Raw genomic sequence first — 22637 nt, forward strand, 5'->3', positions numbered from 1 at the left:
AGCATGGTGGAACTTACAAACACTCGCCAGCGAAAGGAAGAACCAGTTATTGACTTCATCAATCGATGGAGGCATGCAAGTCTAAACTGTAAAGATAGACTCAGCGAAGCTTCGGGAATAGAGATGTGCATTCAAGGTATGCACTGGGGTCTCACCTATATCTTGCAAGGCATAAAGCCTAAGACTTTTGAAGAATTGGCCACTCGTGCTCATGACATGGAGTTAAGCATGGCGTCAGTCGGAAGTGAAGCGCCGCCGGTCTACGAATCCCGCAAAGGTAAAGACAAGTAAGAAGTAAAAAAAGTGGGGAGATATTTTTCCAAGACCGAAAACAAAGAATCCATGAACGTTAATGTTGCACCTGTGAAGTTCACCACTAAAGTAAGAAAGAAGCAGAGTGTGAAGTTAACTTCTTTGGAGGATAGAGCTAACAGAAAACCAACTTTGAAGGAGATGCAAGAGAAGGAGTATCCATTCCTTGATTCAGACGTTTCTGCAATCTTTGATGAACTTCTTGGGCTGAAACTTTTTGAGTTACCCAAGATGAAGCGGCCGAATGAAGTAGGGAGAACTGATGAACCGAATTATTGCAAGTACCACCGATTGATCAGCCACCCTATAGAGAAATGCTTTGTTTTCAAGGATAAAGTTATGGAGCTAGCCCGCGAAGGAAAGATTTCACTTGAAGATGAGAAAGAAAGTGCAAACCAAGTTGGTGTCACAATTAGATCACTCGATCCAGTCATGACCTGCAACTTTGTTGAAGGATATGGAGAGAAAGACATCCCGAACATATGTCTGGCAGGAATGATTAAGTTTGGAGACTTCGAACTAGTTAATGTGAATGAAATGTTTTCTCTTCTTACACCGAGCGATATTGTGTCAGTAGAAGGAGGACCGTCTGAAGAAGATGAAGACCAAAGTGGTCATCTTGATGATGGGGGTTGGACTCTCGTAACTCGTCGCAAGCACCGTAAAACAGGTTCGCGAAAGGATTCAGTGAAACGACAAACTAAGGGAAAGAAGGTGAGTAAACCTGAAACAAAAATCCATCTAAGCACCCAAAGAAGGAGAAAATAGGAGGGCGCTACTACCAAGAACCACGTCGTCCAATAACATTAGGAGAATACTTGCCGAGTTGGTTTCACACCAAATTCGTCATTGATGATGTAAAAGCTTCATGTTGTACCGTTGATGAGAAGGAAGCGAAAAACGTGACCTCGTCATGTCCAACATCAGAGGACTCTGCAAAGTCATCTCCTGAAGTCATAGATGCGTGCATGGACAAAATCACATTCACCGATGATGACCTTCTACTCGGCGACATACCTCATAATCGCCCTTTATTAATGATTGGGTTTGCACGTGAGCAAAAGGTGAACAGAATCCTAATCGATGGTGGATCTGGAGTTAACATCCTTCCTATTCACACAATGAAGGAGCTTGGAATCGCAATGGAGGATCTTTCTGCAAGTCGTTTGATGATCCAAGGATTAAACCAAGGGGGACAAAGAGCCATAGGAGCTGTCAAAATAGACCTCACCATCGGCGAGTTGCAATCCAGCGCGTGGTTGCATGTGATCGATGCAAGGACTTCGTATAACATCTTGCTCGGTAGGCCTTGGGTACATGAGAACAAGGTGATCCCCTCTACCTACCACCAGTGTTTGAAGTATCATGAAGACGGAGTTGAAAAGAAGATTATGGCCGATGATAATCCCTTCACTGAAGCTGAAGCACACTTCGCCGATGCCAAGTTCTACTTAAAGAAATGTGCCGCAAAAGTTGATGAAGTTGCGATAAAAGAAAATGCTGAGTTTATGAACCAAAATGCAAAGGTGGCTACTTGTAAGGAGAAGGCTGCTGTTAAGGAAGATCAAAGGTCCTTCGATGTCAATAAGTTGCCCAACACAAATGGCGCTTCTTCGAGTAAGAAAGTGACTTATGTTCTTCGTTATGCTCCAAAGGCCAAAAAGGACGAGGGAAACATGTTGGGAGGACTAACCCTTCCTATCAAGCAGATCGACACCATAATGACATCTACGAAATTACTCAGAAAATTTGTGGCTAGCAGCTCGCTACAAAATGAAGCACTCCCTACGAGGCGTACAGGTGAAGGTTTCGATCCAAATGCTTACAAACTACTCGCAAAGGCTGGATACAATCCTAGCGAACCATCAAAATTAGGGAAGCTTCCGATGGAACCTGCGGCGAGGCAAAAACGTGAAGGTTTGGGGTATAAACAACCCCCACCAGTTCGCATCTCCATAAGAAGGGCAAGTAATAACTACATCACTGCAGAAGAGGAACCTCTTGCTTCTAACAAAAGGTCGTCTGTCTTCGACCGACTGGGAAAGTAGACCGCAAGAGTTTCTGTATTTGAGAGGTTAGGACCAATGAAGAATGGAAGCAAGATTCGGAGAAACCACAAGTGTATGAAATCATCAGTTTTTCCCAAATCTCAAAATATCTCCAAAGATTTCCGAAGTCTGATCCCTTCTAGGATGAGGCGGCAAACGGGTCTTGTGGTCTCATGTGGAGAAGTGCTAAAAGCAAAGTCGCATGTTGTGGTCTACACCAAGGAGCGGGATGAAGATAAAGAAAGTGTTGGCTCTTCATATCACGTTGCTGTACAAGATGAAAGGGATACTTTATCTCCAATAAGGGTTGGTGAAGAGTTGGAGGATGTTTATTGGTGTTACCATATATCTGTCGATGATGGCGAACCTCAAGAAGATGAAGACGTTAAGGATGCTCCGCCCGAATTTGAAGAAGGGGTAAAAACGACAGTCGACGCATTGAAAGAAATCAACCTTGGCACTGATGAAGATCCAAGGCCTACTTATGTAAATTCTTTACTTGCAGTCGATGAAGAGAGTGCTTATGTTGAATTACTTAAAGAGTATAAGGATGTATTTTCCTGGAGTTACAAAGAGATGCCTGGCTTAGACCCTAAAGTTGTGGTCCATCATCTCGCTGTCAAGAATGGCACACGTCCTATCAAACAAGCACAGCGACGTTTCAGGCCCGAATTGGTTCCCTTGATCGAAAATGAAGTTAACAAGCTTATTGAGGCTGGTTTCATTCGCGAAGTTAAGTTCCCCACATGGATTTCGAGCATTGTCCCTGTGAGAAAGAAGAATGGACAAATTCGAGTATGTGTTGACTTTAGGGATCTCAACAATGCATGCCCTAAGGATGAATTTCCACTTCCCATTGCTGAGCTTACGATTGATGCCACTACTGGATACGAGGCGATGTCCTTCATGGACGGCTCATCTGGTTATAACCAGATCCGCATGTCACCTAAGGATGAAGAGCTTACCGCATTCCGCACTCCTAAAGGTATTTATTGCTACAAAGTAATTCCTTTTGGCTTGAAGAATGCTGGAGCAACATACCAAAGAGCTATGCAAAATATCTTCGACAACATGCTTCACAAAAACGTCGAATGTTATGTTGACGATCTGGTGGTAAAATCAAGAAAAAGGAGTGATCACTTGCAAGACCTGAGAATGGTGTTTGACCTACTACGAAGGCACCAACTCAAAATGAATCCTTTGAAGTGTGCATTTGGGGTTACCTCCGGAAAATTCCTTGGCTTTGTCGTTCAACATCGGGGGATAGAAATTGATCAAGCCAAAGTAGATTCAATCGTGAAGATGGCGGAGCCAAGAAACATCCATGAGTTGAAAAGTCTGCAAGGGAAGCTGGCGTATCTTAGGAGATTCATCTCAAATCTAGCAGGGAAATGTCAGCCGTTCAGTCATCTCATGAAGAAAGGTGCTCCTTTCGAATGGGACCAAGCTTGTGACAACGCCTTTGAGAGCATAAAAAATTACTTGACCAAACCTCCAGTTCTAGCGGCTCCTGTGCCTGGAAAGCCATTGATACTATACATATCGGCACAAGAAAGTTCAGTTGGAGCACTCTTAGCCCAAGAGAATAGCAAAGGGAAAGAAAATGCCCTTTACTACTTGAGTAGGATGATGACGCCAAATGAGTTGAAGTATTCGCCGATTGAAAAGTTGTGTCTGGCCTTAGTCTTCTCGATTCAGAAGATGAAACACTACTTTCAAGCCCATGTAGTTCGTCTTATTTCCAAAGCAAACCCCATCAAATTTGTGATGTTGAAACCTGTCCTTAGCGACCGACTAGCAAGGTGGTATCTCCAATTTCAACAATTTGAGATTGTGTACGTTCCTCAAAAAGCTGTGAAAGGGAAAGCATTGGCGGATTTTCTAGCAGACCATCCGATACCCGATGACTGGGAATTAACTGATGAACTACCCGATGAGGATGCGATGGTCATTGAGATTCAACGGCCTTGGAAGATGTATTTTGATGGTGCTGCACATCGCGAAGTAGCTGGCGCTGGTGTGATATTTGTCACTTCTCAGGGGGAGGTCTTACCGTATTCCTTCACTTTAACACAATGTTGCTCTAACAATGTTGCAGAATATCAGGCACTCATACTTGGGCTTGAAATGGCTGTTGATATGAAGCAGTTACAATTACAAGTCTTTGGAGATTCTGAATTGGTAATCAATCAATTGTTGGGTACCTACGAGGTCAAAAAGCCAGAATTGCGTCCCTATCATCACTATGCACAAAAATTAATTGGGTGGCTCGGCAACGTAACTCTCCAACACGTGCCAAGAAAGGAAAATAAGAAAGCTGATGCTTTGGCTACTTTGGCTTCAACATTGAATTTGCCTGACCAAGCGCAAATCACTATCTGCCAGAAATGGATAGTACCACCGGAGGACGATGGGGATGAAGAAAGCAAACTCGAGCTTCTTGTGGCCGTTACTGAAGCTGAGAAAGTCGATTGGCGACAAACCATGATCGATTACTTGTGTTATAGCATTCTTCCAGAAGATCCAAAAAGAAAGACCGAAATTCTTCGTCGTGCCCCTCGCTTCCTTTACTACAAAGATACTTTGTACCGTAGATCATTCGAGGGAGTTCTCTTGTGTTGTCTGGGGGAAGAAGAAGCGACTCAAGCTATGCAAGAAGCCCACTCTGGAGTTTGTGGATCACATCAATCTAGGCCAAAACTGCACTTTCATATAAAAAGGATGGGGTATTATTGGCCAACAATGGTGAAAGATTGTTTGGACTATACGCGAAGTTGCAAAGCATGCCAATTTTATGCAAATTTTATACACCAACCTCCTGAGGTGTTACATCCAACTGTTGCATCTTGGCCATTTGACGCTTGGGGGATAGACGTGGTTGGACCGCTACCGAAATCTTCTGGTGGCCACTTGTACATCTTAGCTGCAACGGATTACTTTTCAAAATGGGCTGAGGCTGTCGCCCTCAAAGAAGTAAAAAAGGAGAATGTGGCAAACTTCATTCGAGTAAACATCATCTATCGTTTTGGCATTCCTAGTTATATCATAATAGATAATGGCAAGCCGTTCTCCAACAAGTTGATGACTAAGATTTGCGAGCTTTTTGGCTTCAAGCAACGAAACTCGTCTATGTATTATGCTGCTGCAAATGGACTAGCTGAAGCATTTAACAAGACCTTGTGCAACTTGTTAAAGAAGGTCGTCTCCAAGTCTAAAAGATATTGGCATGATAGAATGGAAGAAGCTCTTTGGGTATACCGAACGACTCATCGCACACCAACTCAAGCAACTCCTTATTCTCTTGTTTACGGAGCTGAAGCGGTCCTTCCACTTGAACGCCAAATACCTTCATTGCGGCTCGCTATCCAAGAAGGGCTCACTGAAGAGGAAAATGCTCGTCTACGCCTTGAAGAGTTAGAGGCCCTTGATGAGAAAAGGCTAGAAGCTCAGCAAAGCCTTGAATGTTATCAAGCTCGTCTTTCCCGTGCTTTCAATAAAAAGGTTCGCCTGAGGTCCTTCCAAGTTGGTGATCAAGTCCTGGCGGTAAGAAGACCTATTATCATATCTCATAAATCTGGACGAAAGTTCACTTCAAAGTGGGATGGGCCATATGTTGTCCAAGAAGCCTATACAAGTGGTGCTTACAAGCTTATAGATGCAGATGGCTTGCGGATCGGTCCCATCAACGGGAAATTCTTGAAGATGTACTATCCTTGAAGCAAGATGATACTCCTTGCCCGCATGAGTTTAAACTGTGTGCGGCCCCAAAAAAAAAAAAAGTCCGCTAGGTTGAAAACCTCGAAAGAGGCGGCCTAGGCAAAATTTAGGACAAACAAAAAATGTCCGCTAGGTTGAAAACCTCGAAAGGGGCGGCCTAGGCAAAAGTTAGGACAAAAAAAAAAATCGGAATTACGAAATGACTTGATCCTCTTCACCGAGGTACGTAGGCGCTTAGAGTTTCATTCTAAGTTCAGTCACACCAAAAAAAATCCTTCTTTCTTGTTCGGAACTACGAAATGACTTGATCCTCTTCACCGACGTACGTAGGCGCTTAGAGTTTCATTCTAAGTTCAGTCGCACAAAAACAAAATCCTTCTTTCTTGTTCGGAACTACGAAATGACTTGATCCTCTTCACCGAGGTACGTAGGCGCTTAGAGTTTCATTCTAAGTTCAGTCACACAAAAACAAATCCTTCTTTCTTGTTCGGAACTACGAAATGACTTGATCCTCTTCACCGAGGTACGTAGGCGCTTAGAGTTTCATTCTAAGTTCAGTCGCACCAAAAACAAAATCCTTCTTTCTTGTTCGAAACTACGAAATGACTTGATCCTCTTCACCGAGGTACGTAGGCGCTTAGAGTTTCATTCTAAGTTCAGTCGCACAAAAAAAAAATCCTTCTTTCTTGTTCGGAACTACGCAACGATTTGATCCTCTTTACCGAGCGAGGAGACAAACATAACTGGAAAGAAGAAGACAATTCACAGCAAGTGAGAACATTTTATAGGTTCATGCTTGAAAGAATTTGATACATCAATGATTGAAAGAAATGAAAATATCTATACAACATCCCATACAAAGTATCTAAGCTATTCATGATGGCAGTTGAAGCCGAAGATGATTGCAGTTTGTTTTAAACGCTTCTGTCAAGTCGACACTATTTCTTCAAAGAATGATGCCACTAAAATATCTGATGGATGCTTCAAGTAGTCGCTCGCCAAAGCTAGAATGTCGCTCCTATGACGAGTTGAGATTTCTTTTACCACAAATGCGCAAAGCTGAAGAGTCGAACAAGATAGATTCTAGCTGAACTTGGAGAATTATCTGTACGGATGTAGAAAGCATTTGGCCGTATTTTTTTTATAAATATTGTAGATCAATGAGTCCTCTTTCCATATAAATTGTAATCTCGTTATTTCGGCACTCGTACCCCGAGTTATGAATTTTCTCCCACCGAAGCGCAAAGCTGAAAATAGAACAAGGCAGCATCGGAGTCGAAATTTGGAGAATTATCTGTACAAATATAAAAGGAATCTGGCCGTGATTTTTATAGATATTGTAGATAAATGAGTCCTCTTTCCATAGAAATTGAAATCTCGTCATTTCGGCACTCGTAACCCGAGTTATGAATTTTCTCCCACCGAAGCGCAAAGCTGAAAAATAGAACAAGGCAGCATCGGAGTTGAAATTTGGAGAATTATCTGTACAAATATAAAAGGAATTTGGCCGTGATTTTTATATATATTGTAGATCAATGCGTCCTCTTTCCATATAAATTGGAATCTTGTGATTCCAACGCTCGTACTCCGAGTTATGAATTTTCTCCCGCTGAAGCGCGAAGCTGAAAAGTCGAACAAGGCAGAATTCGAGCTAAATTTCGAGAGAGAAAAAAATCACAAGATTCTTCAGTTATCGTCAAAAAAAGGTGGAGAGAAAATTGATCCAAATCACAAGACGAAATGATTCATGTTGAAATAAAGGCGACTACTTTTATTGCTTCAAGAAGGAAATGTCACTACATCATAATAAGCAATTAAAAAGTAAAAATCCTAAGCAAGAATCTAAGTCACGGAAAAGGCTTGAAGCATAGGATTTGTTGACGACTCGTCTCAACTGCCTCTTCAAGCTTGGATAGTCTCTCTGCTTCTTCATCAGATAACACATGATTAGCTTCAATAGTATGAATCTCGCCCTCTGTAATGGTGATTTTCTCTTGATTTTTGGACAACTCCTCTCGGTGTTTGTCAAGCAATGCAATAAGCTTCTCCTTCCTAGAGTTCAAGGCTGCTAAGTCTTTCTCCACATTCGCAAGATTTTCTTGAAGCTCCTTCATGGACCCATCTAGCTTTCCATGTTCTTGTTTAGCATCATCAAGGCGTCGTTGTGCATCTGAAAGTGATTCTTGGTGTAATTCTTTAGTCATCTTCGACGATTTCAAAGAGTCATACTCTGCATACGCCTTGAAGAAGTTCTCGACAAGACCCTCCAAAGCAGAAACATCGATAATATTGATTTTCCTAAGTTCCTCAAGAGTCGAAGCAATACTTGCCTCCAACACCACAAAGCTGTCTAAGGAACCTAAAGAAAATTGTGTAATCCATCCGCACAATGCACCCCATATCTCAGAGACGAAGGTTGATTTGAAGCGGAAAATAGTCCCTTGTGGATCAAAGATCGACGCGCTAGGTTGCAATGGCTGTGAGGAAGGTCTGAAGGGCTTCGGATGTGTAATCTGATCAATGACAACTTCAGCCGCGTTCATTGCGTCTAGTTTCTGGAAACCCAACTACAAAAAAAAAAAAAAAAAAAATTAGATTTAAAAACAAAAAGTGTAAATGCAGAAAATATGGAGAGAAGAAATATTACTTATTCTGCTACTTCTTCCAAGCCCATCATCGAGTTTGGATCCCCATCCAGATGGATATCAGATCCAAATGCTAATAGCGTCCAAATCAGCAAATTCATTATGGTGATCGTCGGACTCCTTCGATTTCCTTTCTAAACGATTCCAATGTCGATCTCCACTTGTATTACTCTCCGTCGAACTAGAGGATGCGATGGTATTTCCAACATCGATAGGAAGATAGGAAGGGCGAGACTTCTTGTTGCAAGGTGGTGCGAGACTTGATGTTTCTTTGGCGCCCTTGTCCAATGAACTCGAAGGCTCCCTTCTTTTGGAGGTATTGTTGGTCACCTTAGGAGCCGTAGAACTTGTCTTGGAGACTAGTCGGACGCGTTTAACTCCTTTGTCCATAGGGATTTCAACATCCTTCAAGGTTTTAGATTTAGAAGAAGTTTCATGAGCTTGCGGAGTATCATTAAGTTGCACCTCAAACTTAGAAGAAGGTTGCGATTTTTCTTTCATTCGAGTCGGACCTCTTTTGGACAACATAGGTGTATGATATTGCTTTGATTTCTGTGAAATAATTCGAGGACTCATTTCTGATGGATTTGTCCGATTGGCTAGCCACCATTCCATGTACTCACGAGTCATTAAAGGCGAACTACCTTCTGATGGGCGCACCGGAATTATGACTTTTGAAGAGGTTCCAAGGCGAATTGAAGAATTCCAAAGTTGTGCTAGTGTTAGCAATGTGCCATCGTATGGACGCTCCATGAGGTATCCAGGGATGTCTTGACAAAAACCAAATTGTCTGCTAAACCTATAAGGGCTATAGGACTCCACGATGAGATCCGCATCATGCCTAAGTGTAACATAGCTCGAACGAAGGCTTATGATAGTATCGTTCCATGAATCTGAGAGATCGCCAGTATCAGTGAAGTATAATTCCCTACCTTCTAGCAACGCCAAATGATGGAGGTGGCGGGCATCATCTTGTTGAAATAACTTTCGGGCATCAGAAAAATTGAAGTATTTGGCCATCTTCTCGCCAGAAATCTTGCATAAAGGTATACTCCGATGTGAGTGATTGGCACGATGATGGGTCTTAAAATATTCTCCTAGCCAGCCATATACATAGTGTATGGGGAAAATTATATTCCCCTACTTCAAGTCTGGACAAGTAGAGATCTCTCTCAAGACACGATATATGCTCGCAAGGACTGAGACTGCCAAAGAGAATTTCTCTCCATGAGCCATCAAGCTCGCTACTTTAAGGACGCTACCACGCACATAGTCAATTTTCTTATGGGGGAGAACAAACTTGCAGAGCCAACATGTTAGGAAAGCCGACAAATTCGTCTCATCTCTAAGTGAATCTTCCACTCCTAGCTCGACGAAGGGGGCATGCTCCTCATCGGTTCGTGGTAAGTAATTCATGTCAATATACCCAGAAGGATTGTGATTCAATCTTGTCTTCATTGCACGACCCTTCGACGCCTTTTGCGGATGCTCCGCATACCTGCTTGGTCCTCTAAACCAAAATTTCACCCAATCATGAATGGACACCTCATGACGGTCACCTTCGGCAAGTTTGTAAAAGGCTGAAAACAAGTATAGGCAGCTCTTGGGGAGCCATGGTTTCCCCTGATTGTCCATTTGCGTCAATTCTTTCGCCGAAGGAACAACTTCATCATAAAAAGATCCGTGAATGGGAAGTCCTGCAATTGTTCGTAAGTCCCAAAGCGAGATAGACATCTCCCCGACGAAAGTGGAAAGCCTATTGGTAGACGGACGCCAAAGCTCACAAAAAGCATGCAGTACTTTGTCATCATAATCATATGTGAACAAAGAAGCGTAGATGGCATCGTAAACTTTGACACGCTCCAAGACTTCCTTATAGCGAGGAAGCACATCTTCCACCCACTCCCAGTAGCCGGGTGTGTAGCAAACTTTGCCGAAACCAGAAGGAGGGACACTCCAGTTGTTGAAACATCCATGGGGATGAGAAGATTCGGTGGGCGCGACTTCTCGATGAATTGCGGACTACAACAGAGGGATGTCCATAACAGTGGCTTTGCCTGAGAAGTTGCTCATGACGTCTTTGGTCTATTTTTTAGACCATTCAGCAAGATGAAGCGTAGAAAGCTCTCCGTCAAGCGAGAAGGCACCGATCACTGGAGGTTGAACCTCCAAGGCAAGGACTTTGGCGTTCGGATTTCGTTTGTCGCTCACTATCTCTAGATGAGGATGCGGCGTATCGCGATCACAAAAGTGAATCATCTTTGTTCAAATTTAAAGCCGTACAGATGCGCCCAATGACCTGCAAAAGAAATTAAAAAAAAGGGACAGGTAAGTTTCGTAGAACATGTCCAAAGCCAAGAGAGCAAAACCAGATTTTGTGTCTGATTAAAAGAAATATACCTGAGCCAATATAGAACAATTTGATTGTGGTTTTCGTATATGACGTAGCTCTATGAGTCTTATTTCCGACGCCGCAAACCGTTCGTGATTGCGATGTTCCTATGTCAAGATATAAGATTTTTCGTCAGGACGCACAAAACTACTGAACCAGTGAACCAGAACTGAAAGTCTGATTCTCGATCAATATCTGAGTAAATATATAAGCAATTTGGTCATGGTTTCCGCGTATGACGTAGGTCTACGAGTCTAGTTTCCGAAACATCAAGCGGATCATGATTTCAACGTTCCTACATCGAGATATGGATTTTCTACCACAGACATGCAAAGCTGTGAATAAAGTGACGAAAATTCATATTGAAGAAGAGAATTACCTGAAAGAGATGCGTTCGAACCAACTCGATGATTCTGAAAATTGAGTTCAAACCACCATGATAATGCAGATGCGCCCAAAGACCTGCGAAAAAAAAGGGGACGGGTAAGTTTCGTAGAACATGTCCAAAGCCAAGAAAGCAAAATCAGATTCTGTGGCTGATTAAAACAAATATACCTGAGCCAATATAGAAGCAATTTGATTGTGGTTTTCGTATATGACGTAGCTCTATGAGTCGTCTTTCCGACGCCACAAACCATTCGTGATTGCGATGTTCCTAAGTCAAGATATAAGATTTTTCGTCAGGACGCGCGAGACTAATAAACCAGTGAACCAGAACTGAAGGTCTGATTCTCGATCAATATCTGAGTAAATATATAAGCGATTTGGTCATGGTTTCCACGTATGACGTAGCTCTACGAGTCTAGTTTCCGAAACATCAAGCGGATCATGATTTCGACGTTCCTACATCGGGATATGGATTTTCTACCACAGATATGTAGAGCTGCGAAGAAAGTGACGAAAATTCATGTTGAGGGAAAATTACCTGATAGAGCGATGGGTTCGAACCAAGTTGACAATGCTACAAATTGATGCCCAGCCACCATGAGAAGGCAGGATATTTATAGATGTCAAACACAAAGAAATCCTTGTACTAGTTGGAACCGAATTATGGAAAGTTTAAGTTTATAAATGGAAAGTTTGAACTTATGGAAATTTCATATGTTCTCCTAAGAAAATAACAAAAAATACCATGCAAATATGGAAAGTATCGAAAATATGGGAAGCATGAAAATATGGACGTATTGGCTGCTTGAAAATGGGGCTGTTTGAAAAGGAATCATAACTTGAGCTAGTTATGAAAATATAGACGTGTTGGCTGCTTGAAAAATGGGTTGTCATAACTTGAGCACCTAAACTAGCAAAAGTAAAAAAAAAAAAAAAAAAAAAAAGGAAGCTACAGGGATTTATCTTAATACAGATTTTGCCCGTTGTGTAGTTTATGACCCAAAACAAAATTATGATACTTCTTAAGTCTTGATAACATTTGCTGATAAGGAACTTGATTTCCTCGGCTATCAAATGGCAAGGAGTACCATACGATATTTCCCATCAACTGGAAACGCCTCGAAGTGCGAAATGAGTTAGCAAATGATCAAAAGTCGAGTGGACCTCTTGCAAATTAGAGAATGCCACCACCTAAAAACTCCGACGATCAAATTGCGGTGCCATTAAAGAACTTGACCGAGTTATTGTCAAGTCTCAAATATTTTGCAAAAAAACAAATCAACTACATGGAGTAAAAAAAAAATGTTTGCCGCACGAATGCTTCAAGTGTCGTCTCTAAAAGACCTGACAAGTCATGCACCTCAACAAGCCTTGAAGCAGGGGGCATTTGTAGACGACGAAATTTTATTAAAAGTAAATTCACAAGAAATTCGAATTATATTAAATCCAAGATATATTCATCCGAACAAATATTATGGGCTAATATAATTGGATTAATTGCTTAAGTCCAATTGGTATGGATTTAATTGAAAGACTAATTCAATTGGGCTAGCTAGTCTATCTTGTCGGACTTCACATGATGAGCCCACTCTATTAGCCCAAGGTCCATGCCACGTGTCAAATGACGTGGCGTGCCAAGTCAAGTCAAGGACCAGTAAAATCATGCCACGTGCATAAGTGACGCAGCATGTCAAGTCAATAGAAGAACCAATCAAATGTCGCCAAGTGTTCAAATGACATAGTTCAACCAATCATATACAAACCCTAGCTCTCCCCTGCAACTATAAATAGGGGTCTTCACAAAGCCAAAGGGGGAGGAAGAAAAAAATACATAGAGAAACTCTCAGCCGCAAGTCTTCCGCATACTAAGAAGTCTTCGCTCCAAGTGGTGAGCCGCAAGTTTCCATACCTCTACGTTTGTGATTAAAGCTCGGCTCCGCATTCGTAGTGAAATATCAACAACAAGTGATTCGTCCATTCAAGAATAAGGAAAAGCCCTTGATTGACGGCCGTATCGTGAGGAGAAGAATCAGATGATTACATCTTTTTATTTAAGATTTCATAAAGATTGTAACCCCCGCGCAAATTCTTGAAATCAAATATTATTCTTTGTCGCTATTTTTCTTGTCTTGATTATTATTTTCAGGAACTAAAGATTAGTCGTTACATACCCAAAATAAAATAAAAAATCGCGTAAAATGGACAACCGAGCGCAAAGTTATGACTGTTTAAAATTTCATCAATTTACAACTAATTTTTCTCCCTCTACTCCTTAAAATGAAATTGCCTTGACTAAAAAAAATAAGTTAAAACTTAATAAATTAAAAAACTTATAAAGTATAACACTTAAACCTAAAGATAACAAGTCACCAAACAAAACTTACTTCGGGGAACTTTACAACCCCTAAAACGATGAACCAAACGTTTAAGCCTACATTATTGTTCGCAGAAAAAAATATCAGTTAAAACATTGATATTCCGGAAATGCCGTGGTAATGAAGTTTTGAATGTCAATTTCAATGTTGGAAATTCAATTTGAGAAAACAAGATAAATAGCATTAGTGAACACTATAAAACATAAAAAGTGTCTACATATTGCTTAAACCTAAAGATAACAAGATTCAAACAAACAAAATTTACTTCGGGGCACTTTACAACCCCTAAAACGGCGATTCAAACATTTAGGTATACTTGATGCAATGAGCCGACATTGTTGTCCGCAAAAAAAGATATCAAGTTCTATATAAAATATTGATATTTCGAAGTTTTGAAACATTACTAATCTTTGGTCAAAGTATAAAAAAAAATGTGAATTTGAGAACTTTAAAATTGTACAAAAAAAAAACCTCTATTGCACACTAATTTAGTGCGCAATAGAACTTAACTGTAAATTTACAGTTTGGTCCTATTGCGCACTAATTTAGTGCGCAAAAGGTAGTTTGGTTACTTTTTTTTTAGTAGGATATTTTGATGCCTTTTGATACTTTTTGGGTTAAAAAAGTTGCAGACTCTCAGCAAAGTCTTCAAAGTTACATAAGAGGGCAAAAAGTTAGGAGCAAAAGTCTTCAAAGTTAGAAAAAGAGTGTTAGAGAAGTTTGAAAAGGAATGTGTGATTTGATATCACACATAATTTAACGAAAAATGTAGGAATTAACTGTGTTTGCGATAAACTCTCCGATTTTATAGGATGTATTAAATTATAATTAAACACATATAAGAAATGTAAGTTTGATATGCAATTAAAATATGTAAATAAATATTGTTATTTACAAAATACATCGTGTTGTAAAGAAATTAAAAAAAAATCTAATTATTTACTGAAATAAAATTGCAGTGTTGCGCAGTGTATGTGCAGATGACTGTGAAAAAGTAAAGATTATCAAAATTAATTTAAATGAAAATAAATTGATAAAAATTCTAATATTTCCATAAATATGGATAATTATCAATAAATTGTGTTAAAATTAAAAACAAAACGTGTAAAAAGTTGTATTTTGTGCCATTTAACGATTGGGATCATTGAGACGTTAATTTCAAGCACGATGAGGCAAAATTGGGTGTCAACAATTGCCTCCAGAAAGATACATTAAATTTAAATTTAAGTCCCCAAAGAAAATATAAATCAAAATAAAGAAAACAAAAAAATTAGAAGGGGTCAAACTTCTTGATATTTGTCTTTATGCTAAACAGGATAGGTTGAATTCGTAATTCAGTGAGATGCTTTTTATAAATGAGGCCGTGGGAAATTCTTTTCTTCCAACCTTGTTGTGATATAGGGAGTCATTCTTGCTTTCTCTCTCTTGGAAAGCTACTAGTTAACAAAGGGGATTGGGATTCGTCTCGCCCTAGAACACCAAACAGGAATTAAATTTTGGGCCTTCATCTTTCCGTCAAACCAGAACGAGAGCCAATCGGGTTAATATCCTTATTTCAAAGTGCTATAACATTCTCAAGTTAGTCGATCGGTTTCAAGTCAAATAAGGAAAACTAATAGATTCCACCTCTAGAAAACGTCCGATCAAACTAGTTTATAATTTTTTTTTGGCTTATCTATATAATTGATAAGCATAAAAATGCTTATAAGCGAAAGTCAATCATAAGTTGGCCTCCCATAGGCCCCAACTTATGGTTTTAGGGCTTATAAGCACTTTTAGTTTGACCAAACCTTTTACTATATTATTTTATCCTAATATCTTTTGTAAAATGTTCTTTCTAAAACATAAATTTTCAATTTTCTCTATTATATTTCCCGTCATTCGCCCTTTTTCTATTTTTGTAAAAACACTTTTAAATTTGTATTTTTTCGAAATAGCTTTGAGGACACTTTCATATCTCTAATAGAAAAAAGTGTTTATCAACATCTTTTTGCCAAATACATTAACTACTTATTATCAATTTTAATATTTTTATCCAAACATGTAACTACTTGGTTATAAGATCAGCTTCAACACCTAAAAACGCTTTTCAGGACATGATACTTATCAACTACATCTAATCAGCTAACCCAAATGAACTGTAAATGCAGTTATAGAAATATAATAACCTAAAGATAATGACAGTTGAAAAAAATAAGGGTTTCTAGTTGGTAAGAAATGAAGCACAAGTAATCCAATGCTTCCTTCCTCTTCCTGAATCATCACGCTAGAAAAAGTTGGCAATGCAACTCTCAATTTTCTTTTTCACTGTTTTAGGATCAATCACAAAAATGGTGGAAACAGTGATGGCTTGTAAAACTGCTTTAATAAGAACACCTAGAACTCTTGTAAGACAATTATTTTCCTTTGCCATCCTTGTAACCTCTCAGTGATCTTGGTCACCTTTTTTCTTCTCCCAAGTAGATTGGACATTCAAGATATTTAAAAGAGTTAATAGACAAAAACACACCTAAACTATAACTATTTCGCGAGTTTCATACATCAATTACCCATTATTGTCTTTATCTACCTAAACTATCACTCTATTTGTATTAACACACCTCGATGCTTAGTTGGCCAAATATTTGTTCCCAATCGACAATAGGCGTGTGGAGACCTACTCAACAAAAGGTGTGTTTTAATACAAAGAGAGTGAAAGTTTTGGCAGCTAAATGGAACAATGGATAGTCGAGGTATGAAACTAACGAAAAGATGATAGTTTAAGTGTTTTTTTTTATCTTTTTTAACCATTAACTCTATTTAAAAGGGAAGTTGCTGTTGTTATAGCCAACTATTTGGTTTAATTCCTCGATTGTATCAGCATAAGTGTTTGGAGCCGCCAAATAGCTAGAGAGTTGCCATTACCTGAGGAAAAAAGAATATTATCATCAGCATAGCATAACGATAATTGGGCATATTTTATGAACCAAAGTAATGAATAAAATCCTTTTTTGAGTTAAATTATTCATCATTATTGAAAGTAATTGACTGGAAAAAACAAAAGGAGAAGGTGAAAATTGCCAAATTTGCAAGACTTGGTTGGTTGTTGGTCTAGTCCTCAGGGCCCACATGACTTGGAAAATTTCTCTAAAACGAGTAGCTTTAATGCATGATAATTCCATATGAGGAAATTAAGGCAAGTTAGGTAACCAAGTAAACTGAAGATGTATTAATATTGAGACACTAGCGCAAAGGTAACACTACTTCTCACCACAATTCTAGAGAATATGAAAGCAAGACTTGGATGACTTGCACAAGTCTTTGGCTTATTAGAGGAATTTTTGCCACCATATTTACAATTCTGATTGAAACGTGCAAGACTTGGTTGATTTGGTGATATATATTAGTATTGATATGACAGAATGAATGAAGAAAAGTATTTTTTTTTCCTTTTTTCCTTAAAAGAGATTAGAATGAAAAATCTCCTAAAAATATAATTTAAAAATCCTGAAGACCAAAAGGGAGATCTCATTGCTATTTATAGTCTCAAAAACACAGGTTACTAGCCATACCATCTTCCTACTAATTTCTGCACTTATGGAGAAAGCCTTCACATTTTTTCTCTTAACCCTGGTGTTGCTTCACTATGTTATGGCTAGTTCAGCCATGACTCACACGAACATTACCACTGATCAATTAGCTCTTCTTTCCCTAAAAGCCCAAATCATTTCGGACCCATTTCACTTCTTGGATGAAAGCTGGTCTTCAGCCATTTCTGTTTGCCATTGGGCTGGAGTCACTTGTGGCTCTCGCCACCAAAGAGTGAAGTCCTTGAATCTTTCCAACATGGCTCTTATAGGCAAAATTCCACTTGATTTTGGAAACCTCTCATTTCTTGTTTCTCTAGACTTGGTAAACAACAGTTTTCATGGCAATTTGCCTCAAGAAATGGCACGCTTGCGTCGGCTTAAGTTTCTTGATTTAAGTTTCAACAACTTCAGAGGGGAGGTTCCTTCCTGGTTTGGGTTTTTACACCAACTTCAAGTTCTAAATCTTGGAAATAACAGTTTCACTGGTTCCATCCCTTCTTCATTTTCTAATATTTCCACACTTGAAACTTTGATCCTGAGATTCAATTCCATAGAGGGTCAAATCCCAATAGTGATTGGAAGTCTTATAAACCTTAGAAAATTAAACTTGAGGGGTAACAAGCTCATAGGCTCTATTCCTCTGTCACTCTTGAATGCCTCAAGGTTGGAGGCTTTAGATATATCTTTTAATTCACTTCAAGGAAACATTCCAGAAGGAATTGGCAATCTACACAACCTGAACTGGTTGTCCATACAATATAATCAGCTTACAGGTTCTATACCATTCAAAGTTTTCAATATTTCTAGAATCGAACACATTGCATTTTCAAGAAATAGCTTATCAGGAAATCTTCCCAATGGTTTATGCAATGGTCTCCCAATACTCAAAGGCCTTTATCTATCTGCAAACAAGCTTCATGGTCATATGCCTACAAGCTTGTCAAATTGTTCAGAACTTCAAATATTGTCTTTATCACTAAATGAGTTTGATGGACCAATACATAGTGAAATTGGAAGATTGAGTAACTTGCAGGTATTGTATCTCGAATCTAACCATTTCACAGGTATGATCTTGTATTATCTTATGTATGCTTGTAGTATTGTTCCAAGTTATTTCCACAAAAAAAAAAAATTATTGCACATGAATTGCAGGGATAATTCCACAAGAAATTGGAAATCTTGTTAATTTGGTGCAGTTGGACGTGGACAACAACCAATTTACCGGCTCTGTCCCGATCTCCATATATAATATCTCCTCACTACAAATTTTATTTCTATGGGGCAACAATCTCAGTGGATTCTTACCACGAGCGATTGGCAACTTAACCAAGCTACAGGCTCTAGAACTTAATGAAAATATCTTTACCAGTACGTATTAAAAGTGATAGTAAAAAAATACAACTTAGACTATATTGAAGTAATTAGGTAAATTCACTAGTATTCCTTCTTTGTTCATGTGTTTGACAGGTGAAATACCCAAAGAGATAAGAAATCTGGTGGAGTTGGAGATACTTAATCTTGGGTTTAATAGTTTTAGTGGTTCACTAGCAATGGATTGGGGAATTGCTGCGATTCTTCCTGAATAGCCTGGATTCTCCCGTCGAGAGTCACTTTGAAAGTATTACCCTTCAACATATCAGGGCTGAGAATATTTGCTCTTACACTCAATAATCTATCAGGAACTCTACCATCAAACATATGTTCCTTCTTACCCAACATTGAAGTGCTTAATTTGGTTGGCTTGACCAATCTTGCTGGGACTATACCTCATTCTATCTCCAATTGTTCAAAACTTACTATTCTAGAGCTTTCATACAACAAACTCACAGGCTTGATTCCCAATTCTCTGGGATATTTGACTCGTCTACAGGTCCTAGACTTTGCGAGAAACAATTTAACGAGTGACTTGTCATTAAGCTTCCTGACTTCCTTAACCAATTGCAGAAATTTAAAATATCTTTTTCTAGATTTGAACCCTCTAAATGGCATGCTTCCGGTCTCTACAGGGAACCTCTCCACATCTCTTATCAGGCTTCACATCTTCAGATGCAAAATCAAAGGGCTAATTCCAAATGAAGTTGGGAACTTAAGCAACTTATTAGTCCTGGATCTTTCTGGAAACAACTTGGTTGGATCGATTCCCACATCAATTGGCAACTTGAGAAACCTTCAGCGTTTCAACTTGAATAACAACAAACTTGCAGGATTTATTGGTGATGATCTTTGTAAGTTGCAGGGTTTGGGTGATATTTACTTGGGTCAAAATCAACTTTCTGGATCTCTTCCTTATTGTTTAGGGAATGTTACTTCCCTTAGGACAATATATCTGGGTTCCAATAAATTGAGTTCCAATATACCAACAAGCTTAGGGAATCTAAAAGATCTCGTGGTTCTTGACTTATCGTCAAACAACATGGGTGGTTCTTTACCTCCAGAAATTGGAAATTTAAACGTTGCAACACTGATAGATCTGTCAATGAATCAATTCTCAAATGAAATTCCAAAAGAAACGGGAGGATTGCAAAATCTGGTGCAACTTTCATTGAGACACAACAAGTTGCAAGGATCTATACCTGACTCAATGAGCAACATGGTAGGTTTGGAATTCCTAGACCTTTCTCATAATAATATATCGGGAATCATTCCCAAATCTTTGGAGAAACTTCATTATCTCAAGTATTTCAACGTTTCTGTCAACAAATTGTATGGTGAAATACCCTCATGGGGTCCTTTCAAGAACCTCTCCAGTCAGTTTTTCATCTTAAATGAAGCATTATGTGGTTCTACAAGATTTAAGGTCCCGCCATGCCCCACTTCATCAAAGCATAAACCAAATGGGAAAAAAATGCTAGTTCTATTTCTTATACTAGGAATTGCACTTGTCTTCATTCCTATTACCTTTGTGTTTGTATGGATAAGGTATGTAAGAGGTAAAAGAGCTCCTCAACAAGCTGATTCATTGTCCATCACAACAATAGGAAGAATTTCATACTATGAACTGCTCCAAGCAACTGATGCGCTTAGTGAGACTAATCTGATTGGTTCTGGAAGTTTCGGATCTGTCTACAAAGGAATTATTAGAAGTGGGGCTCATATTGCAGTTAAAGTGTTCAATCTGCAATTGGAAGCGGCATTCAAGAGTTTTGATACAGAATGTGAAGTTTTGCGCAGCCTTCGCCATAGGAATCTCGTAAAAGTCATCACTAGTTGTTCCAACCTTGATTTTAAGGCTTTAGTGCTCGAGTATATGCCTAATGGGAGTCTAGAGAAGTGTTTGTATTCGCACAACTACTTCTTAGACATCATGCAGAGACTAAGCATAATGATCGATGTTGCATGTGCATTGGAATATCTCCACCATGGGTGCTCGATGCCTGTGATTCACTGTGATCTGAAGCCTAGTAATGTCTTGCTGGATGAGAATATGGTTGCCCACCTAAGCGACTTTGGTATTTCAAAACTGCTTGGTGAAGCTGAAAGTGATTTATACACTAAAACTTTAGCAACATTGGGTTATATTGCACCAGGTATGTCTTTTGTTTTTTCTTTGAACACTGATTTTCCCTTCTTCTATTTTTCCACTAAGAAATTATGTTACATTTTTTAATTAACTATTTGGATGTAGAGTATGGATTGGACGGATTGGTTTCAATAAAATCTGATGTATATAGTTACGGAATCATGTTGATGGAAATATTTACAAGGAGAAAGCCTAATGATGAAATTTTTGAGGGAGATTTTAGTTTGAAGCAATGGGTGAGTAATTCACTCCCAGAGGCAGTAATGGATGTTGTAGATGTCAACTTGTTAACATCAATGGATAATCGTTTAGAGAAGGAGCTAGATGTTATGGCATCAATCATGAGAGTGGCACTGGATTGCTGTGTTGAATCTCCTGCAAGAAGGACAAATGTGAAAGACGTTGTTGGGATGCTACATAAGATCAAGATTCAACTTCTTTCATGTTAAGCATACTCCTCGAAACTTTTGTTCCAAATCCTTTGTTTGTCGCAAATGTTTACTAAATTTTTGGATTTATGTAAAGATTGCCTTTTTTGTTTTTGCATTTGGTTGGACAAGATTTTGTTTTCACTTTAGAAATCCTAATTGTAATGAATAGTAATATTTCCTCTTTAAATCAATGTCACAAATTGGTGGATATCACAATTAAGAGAGGAAAATAATTCTTTCTATTTCATGCTTTTTGGGTGTCTTCTAAACATGGTAGCACATTCTAGCTGTACAGTTTGGCACGACTCCTCTAGACAAGTCCAGAGTTGTATTGTTTTTTTTTTTTTTTTGTATTTTAAATAAATTAAGCGTATGCATAAGGGGCAATATACAACTAGCAGGCACAAAATTTCCATAATAACCTTACAACTTTATGCACGAGTATTATTCGTTGGACCAACTTCTTCCATTATTTTTTAGCATATCTAAAAAAAAATTGTGAGAATAGAAACATTACAGGGCATCAATTATAGGCATTTTGGAGGAACTATTTTTATATTTAGAGAGTTCCATCAGCAAATAAATCTAAGACCGAGTGTTTTCTTATGATGTCTCAAAGTAGACTAAGCACCTATTTTTTTTTTAATTGAGAAAAGCAAATAACAAACTTTTGTTTCCAACCTCTGTTTACTTAAATCAACTACACATGGTATCACACTTTCATGCTATTTGAAAACCCGCAGAAAAAAATGTAATTGCGATAGAACAAAAGAACTCCATTCTAAACCAACAATCAGAATTATGCATTTCATGGACATTAAAAAATAATCTCCCTGAATAACTCTTGCACACACTTTAGCGTTTAATAGATATTGAACACCTGAGACTAAGAGAAAACACATACATTTTGTAGATATTGATTGAGGCAAAACGTCGAACAATTGGTGGGCAATAATTCAAATGCGTTCATTATCAGTAGCAAAATTTCAAACCTTTCTACCATCTACTAATCACTTTATCAGTGTTGATACTCCATTTCGCCCCGTGCACTCTAAAAAATAAATGAAAAAGAACTCAAGAAAACACGACACTTAGGAGTAGTTCACAAATGGATCAACAGAACTTCAGTAATTGATGATATCCTTGAAAGGCATATAGTGTGTATTGAAATGGCAACATAAAGGATAGATTTCATACTTGAGTGAGTACTTTCACTTCCTTAAAGGTTCTCTTAGTGGAAT

The 22637-nt window shown here is 38.8% G+C and overlaps 3 protein-coding genes across 3 annotated transcripts; all 3 read left to right on the top strand.

Moving 5' to 3' along the window:
- The first annotated feature begins 2396 nt into the window (after nucleotides 1-2396).
- On the top strand, nucleotides 2397-6077 carry LOC132639228 (uncharacterized). Its single transcript, XM_060355696.1, has 2 exons — nucleotides 2397-3473; nucleotides 3567-6077. Exons 1-2 carry the CDS (start codon nucleotides 2397-2399, stop codon nucleotides 6075-6077), a joined length of 3588 nt encoding a protein of 1195 aa, XP_060211679.1.
- An 11375-nt stretch (nucleotides 6078-17452) lies between these two features.
- LOC132639229 (LRR receptor-like serine/threonine-protein kinase RGI5) lies at nucleotides 17453-19031 on the top strand. Its single transcript, XM_060355697.1, has 3 exons — nucleotides 17453-18509; nucleotides 18598-18813; nucleotides 18913-19031. The coding sequence occupies exons 1-3, from the start codon at nucleotides 17453-17455 to the stop codon at nucleotides 19029-19031; spliced, it is 1392 nt and encodes a 463-aa protein (XP_060211680.1).
- A 394-nt stretch (nucleotides 19032-19425) lies between these two features.
- LOC132640544 (receptor kinase-like protein Xa21) lies at nucleotides 19426-21616 on the top strand. The gene is made up of 2 exons (XM_060357156.1): nucleotides 19426-20972; nucleotides 21071-21616. Exons 1-2 carry the CDS (start codon nucleotides 19433-19435, stop codon nucleotides 21412-21414), a joined length of 1884 nt encoding a protein of 627 aa, XP_060213139.1. The 5' UTR covers nucleotides 19426-19432; the 3' UTR covers nucleotides 21415-21616.
- The last annotated feature ends 1021 nt before the right edge of the window (nucleotides 21617-22637 follow it).

Source organism: Lycium barbarum, chromosome 5 (genome assembly GCF_019175385.1).
Source record: "Lycium barbarum isolate Lr01 chromosome 5, ASM1917538v2, whole genome shotgun sequence".
NCBI classification, from domain to species: Eukaryota; Viridiplantae; Streptophyta; class Magnoliopsida; order Solanales; family Solanaceae; genus Lycium; species Lycium barbarum.

Coding starts and splice junctions, on each gene's coding strand:
- LOC132639228 (XM_060355696.1), top strand. CDS start 2,397: ATGAAGAATGGAAGCAAGATTCGGAGAAACCACAAGTGTATGAAATCA. Junction 3,474..3,566: donor GTTATGTTGACGATCTGGTG/GTAAAATCAAGA, acceptor AATCCTTTGAAG/TGTGCATTTGGGGTTACCTC.
- LOC132639229 (XM_060355697.1), top strand. CDS start 17,453: ATGGAGAAAGCCTTCACATTTTTTCTCTTAACCCTGGTGTTGCTTCAC. Junction 18,510..18,597: donor CGAATCTAACCATTTCACAG/GTATGATCTTGT, acceptor CATGAATTGCAG/GGATAATTCCACAAGAAATT. Junction 18,814..18,912: donor TAATGAAAATATCTTTACCA/GTACGTATTAAA, acceptor TGTGTTTGACAG/GTGAAATACCCAAAGAGATA.
- LOC132640544 (XM_060357156.1), top strand. CDS start 19,433: ATGCTTCCGGTCTCTACAGGGAACCTCTCCACATCTCTTATCAGGCTT. Junction 20,973..21,070: donor ATTGGGTTATATTGCACCAG/GTATGTCTTTTG, acceptor ATTTGGATGTAG/AGTATGGATTGGACGGATTG.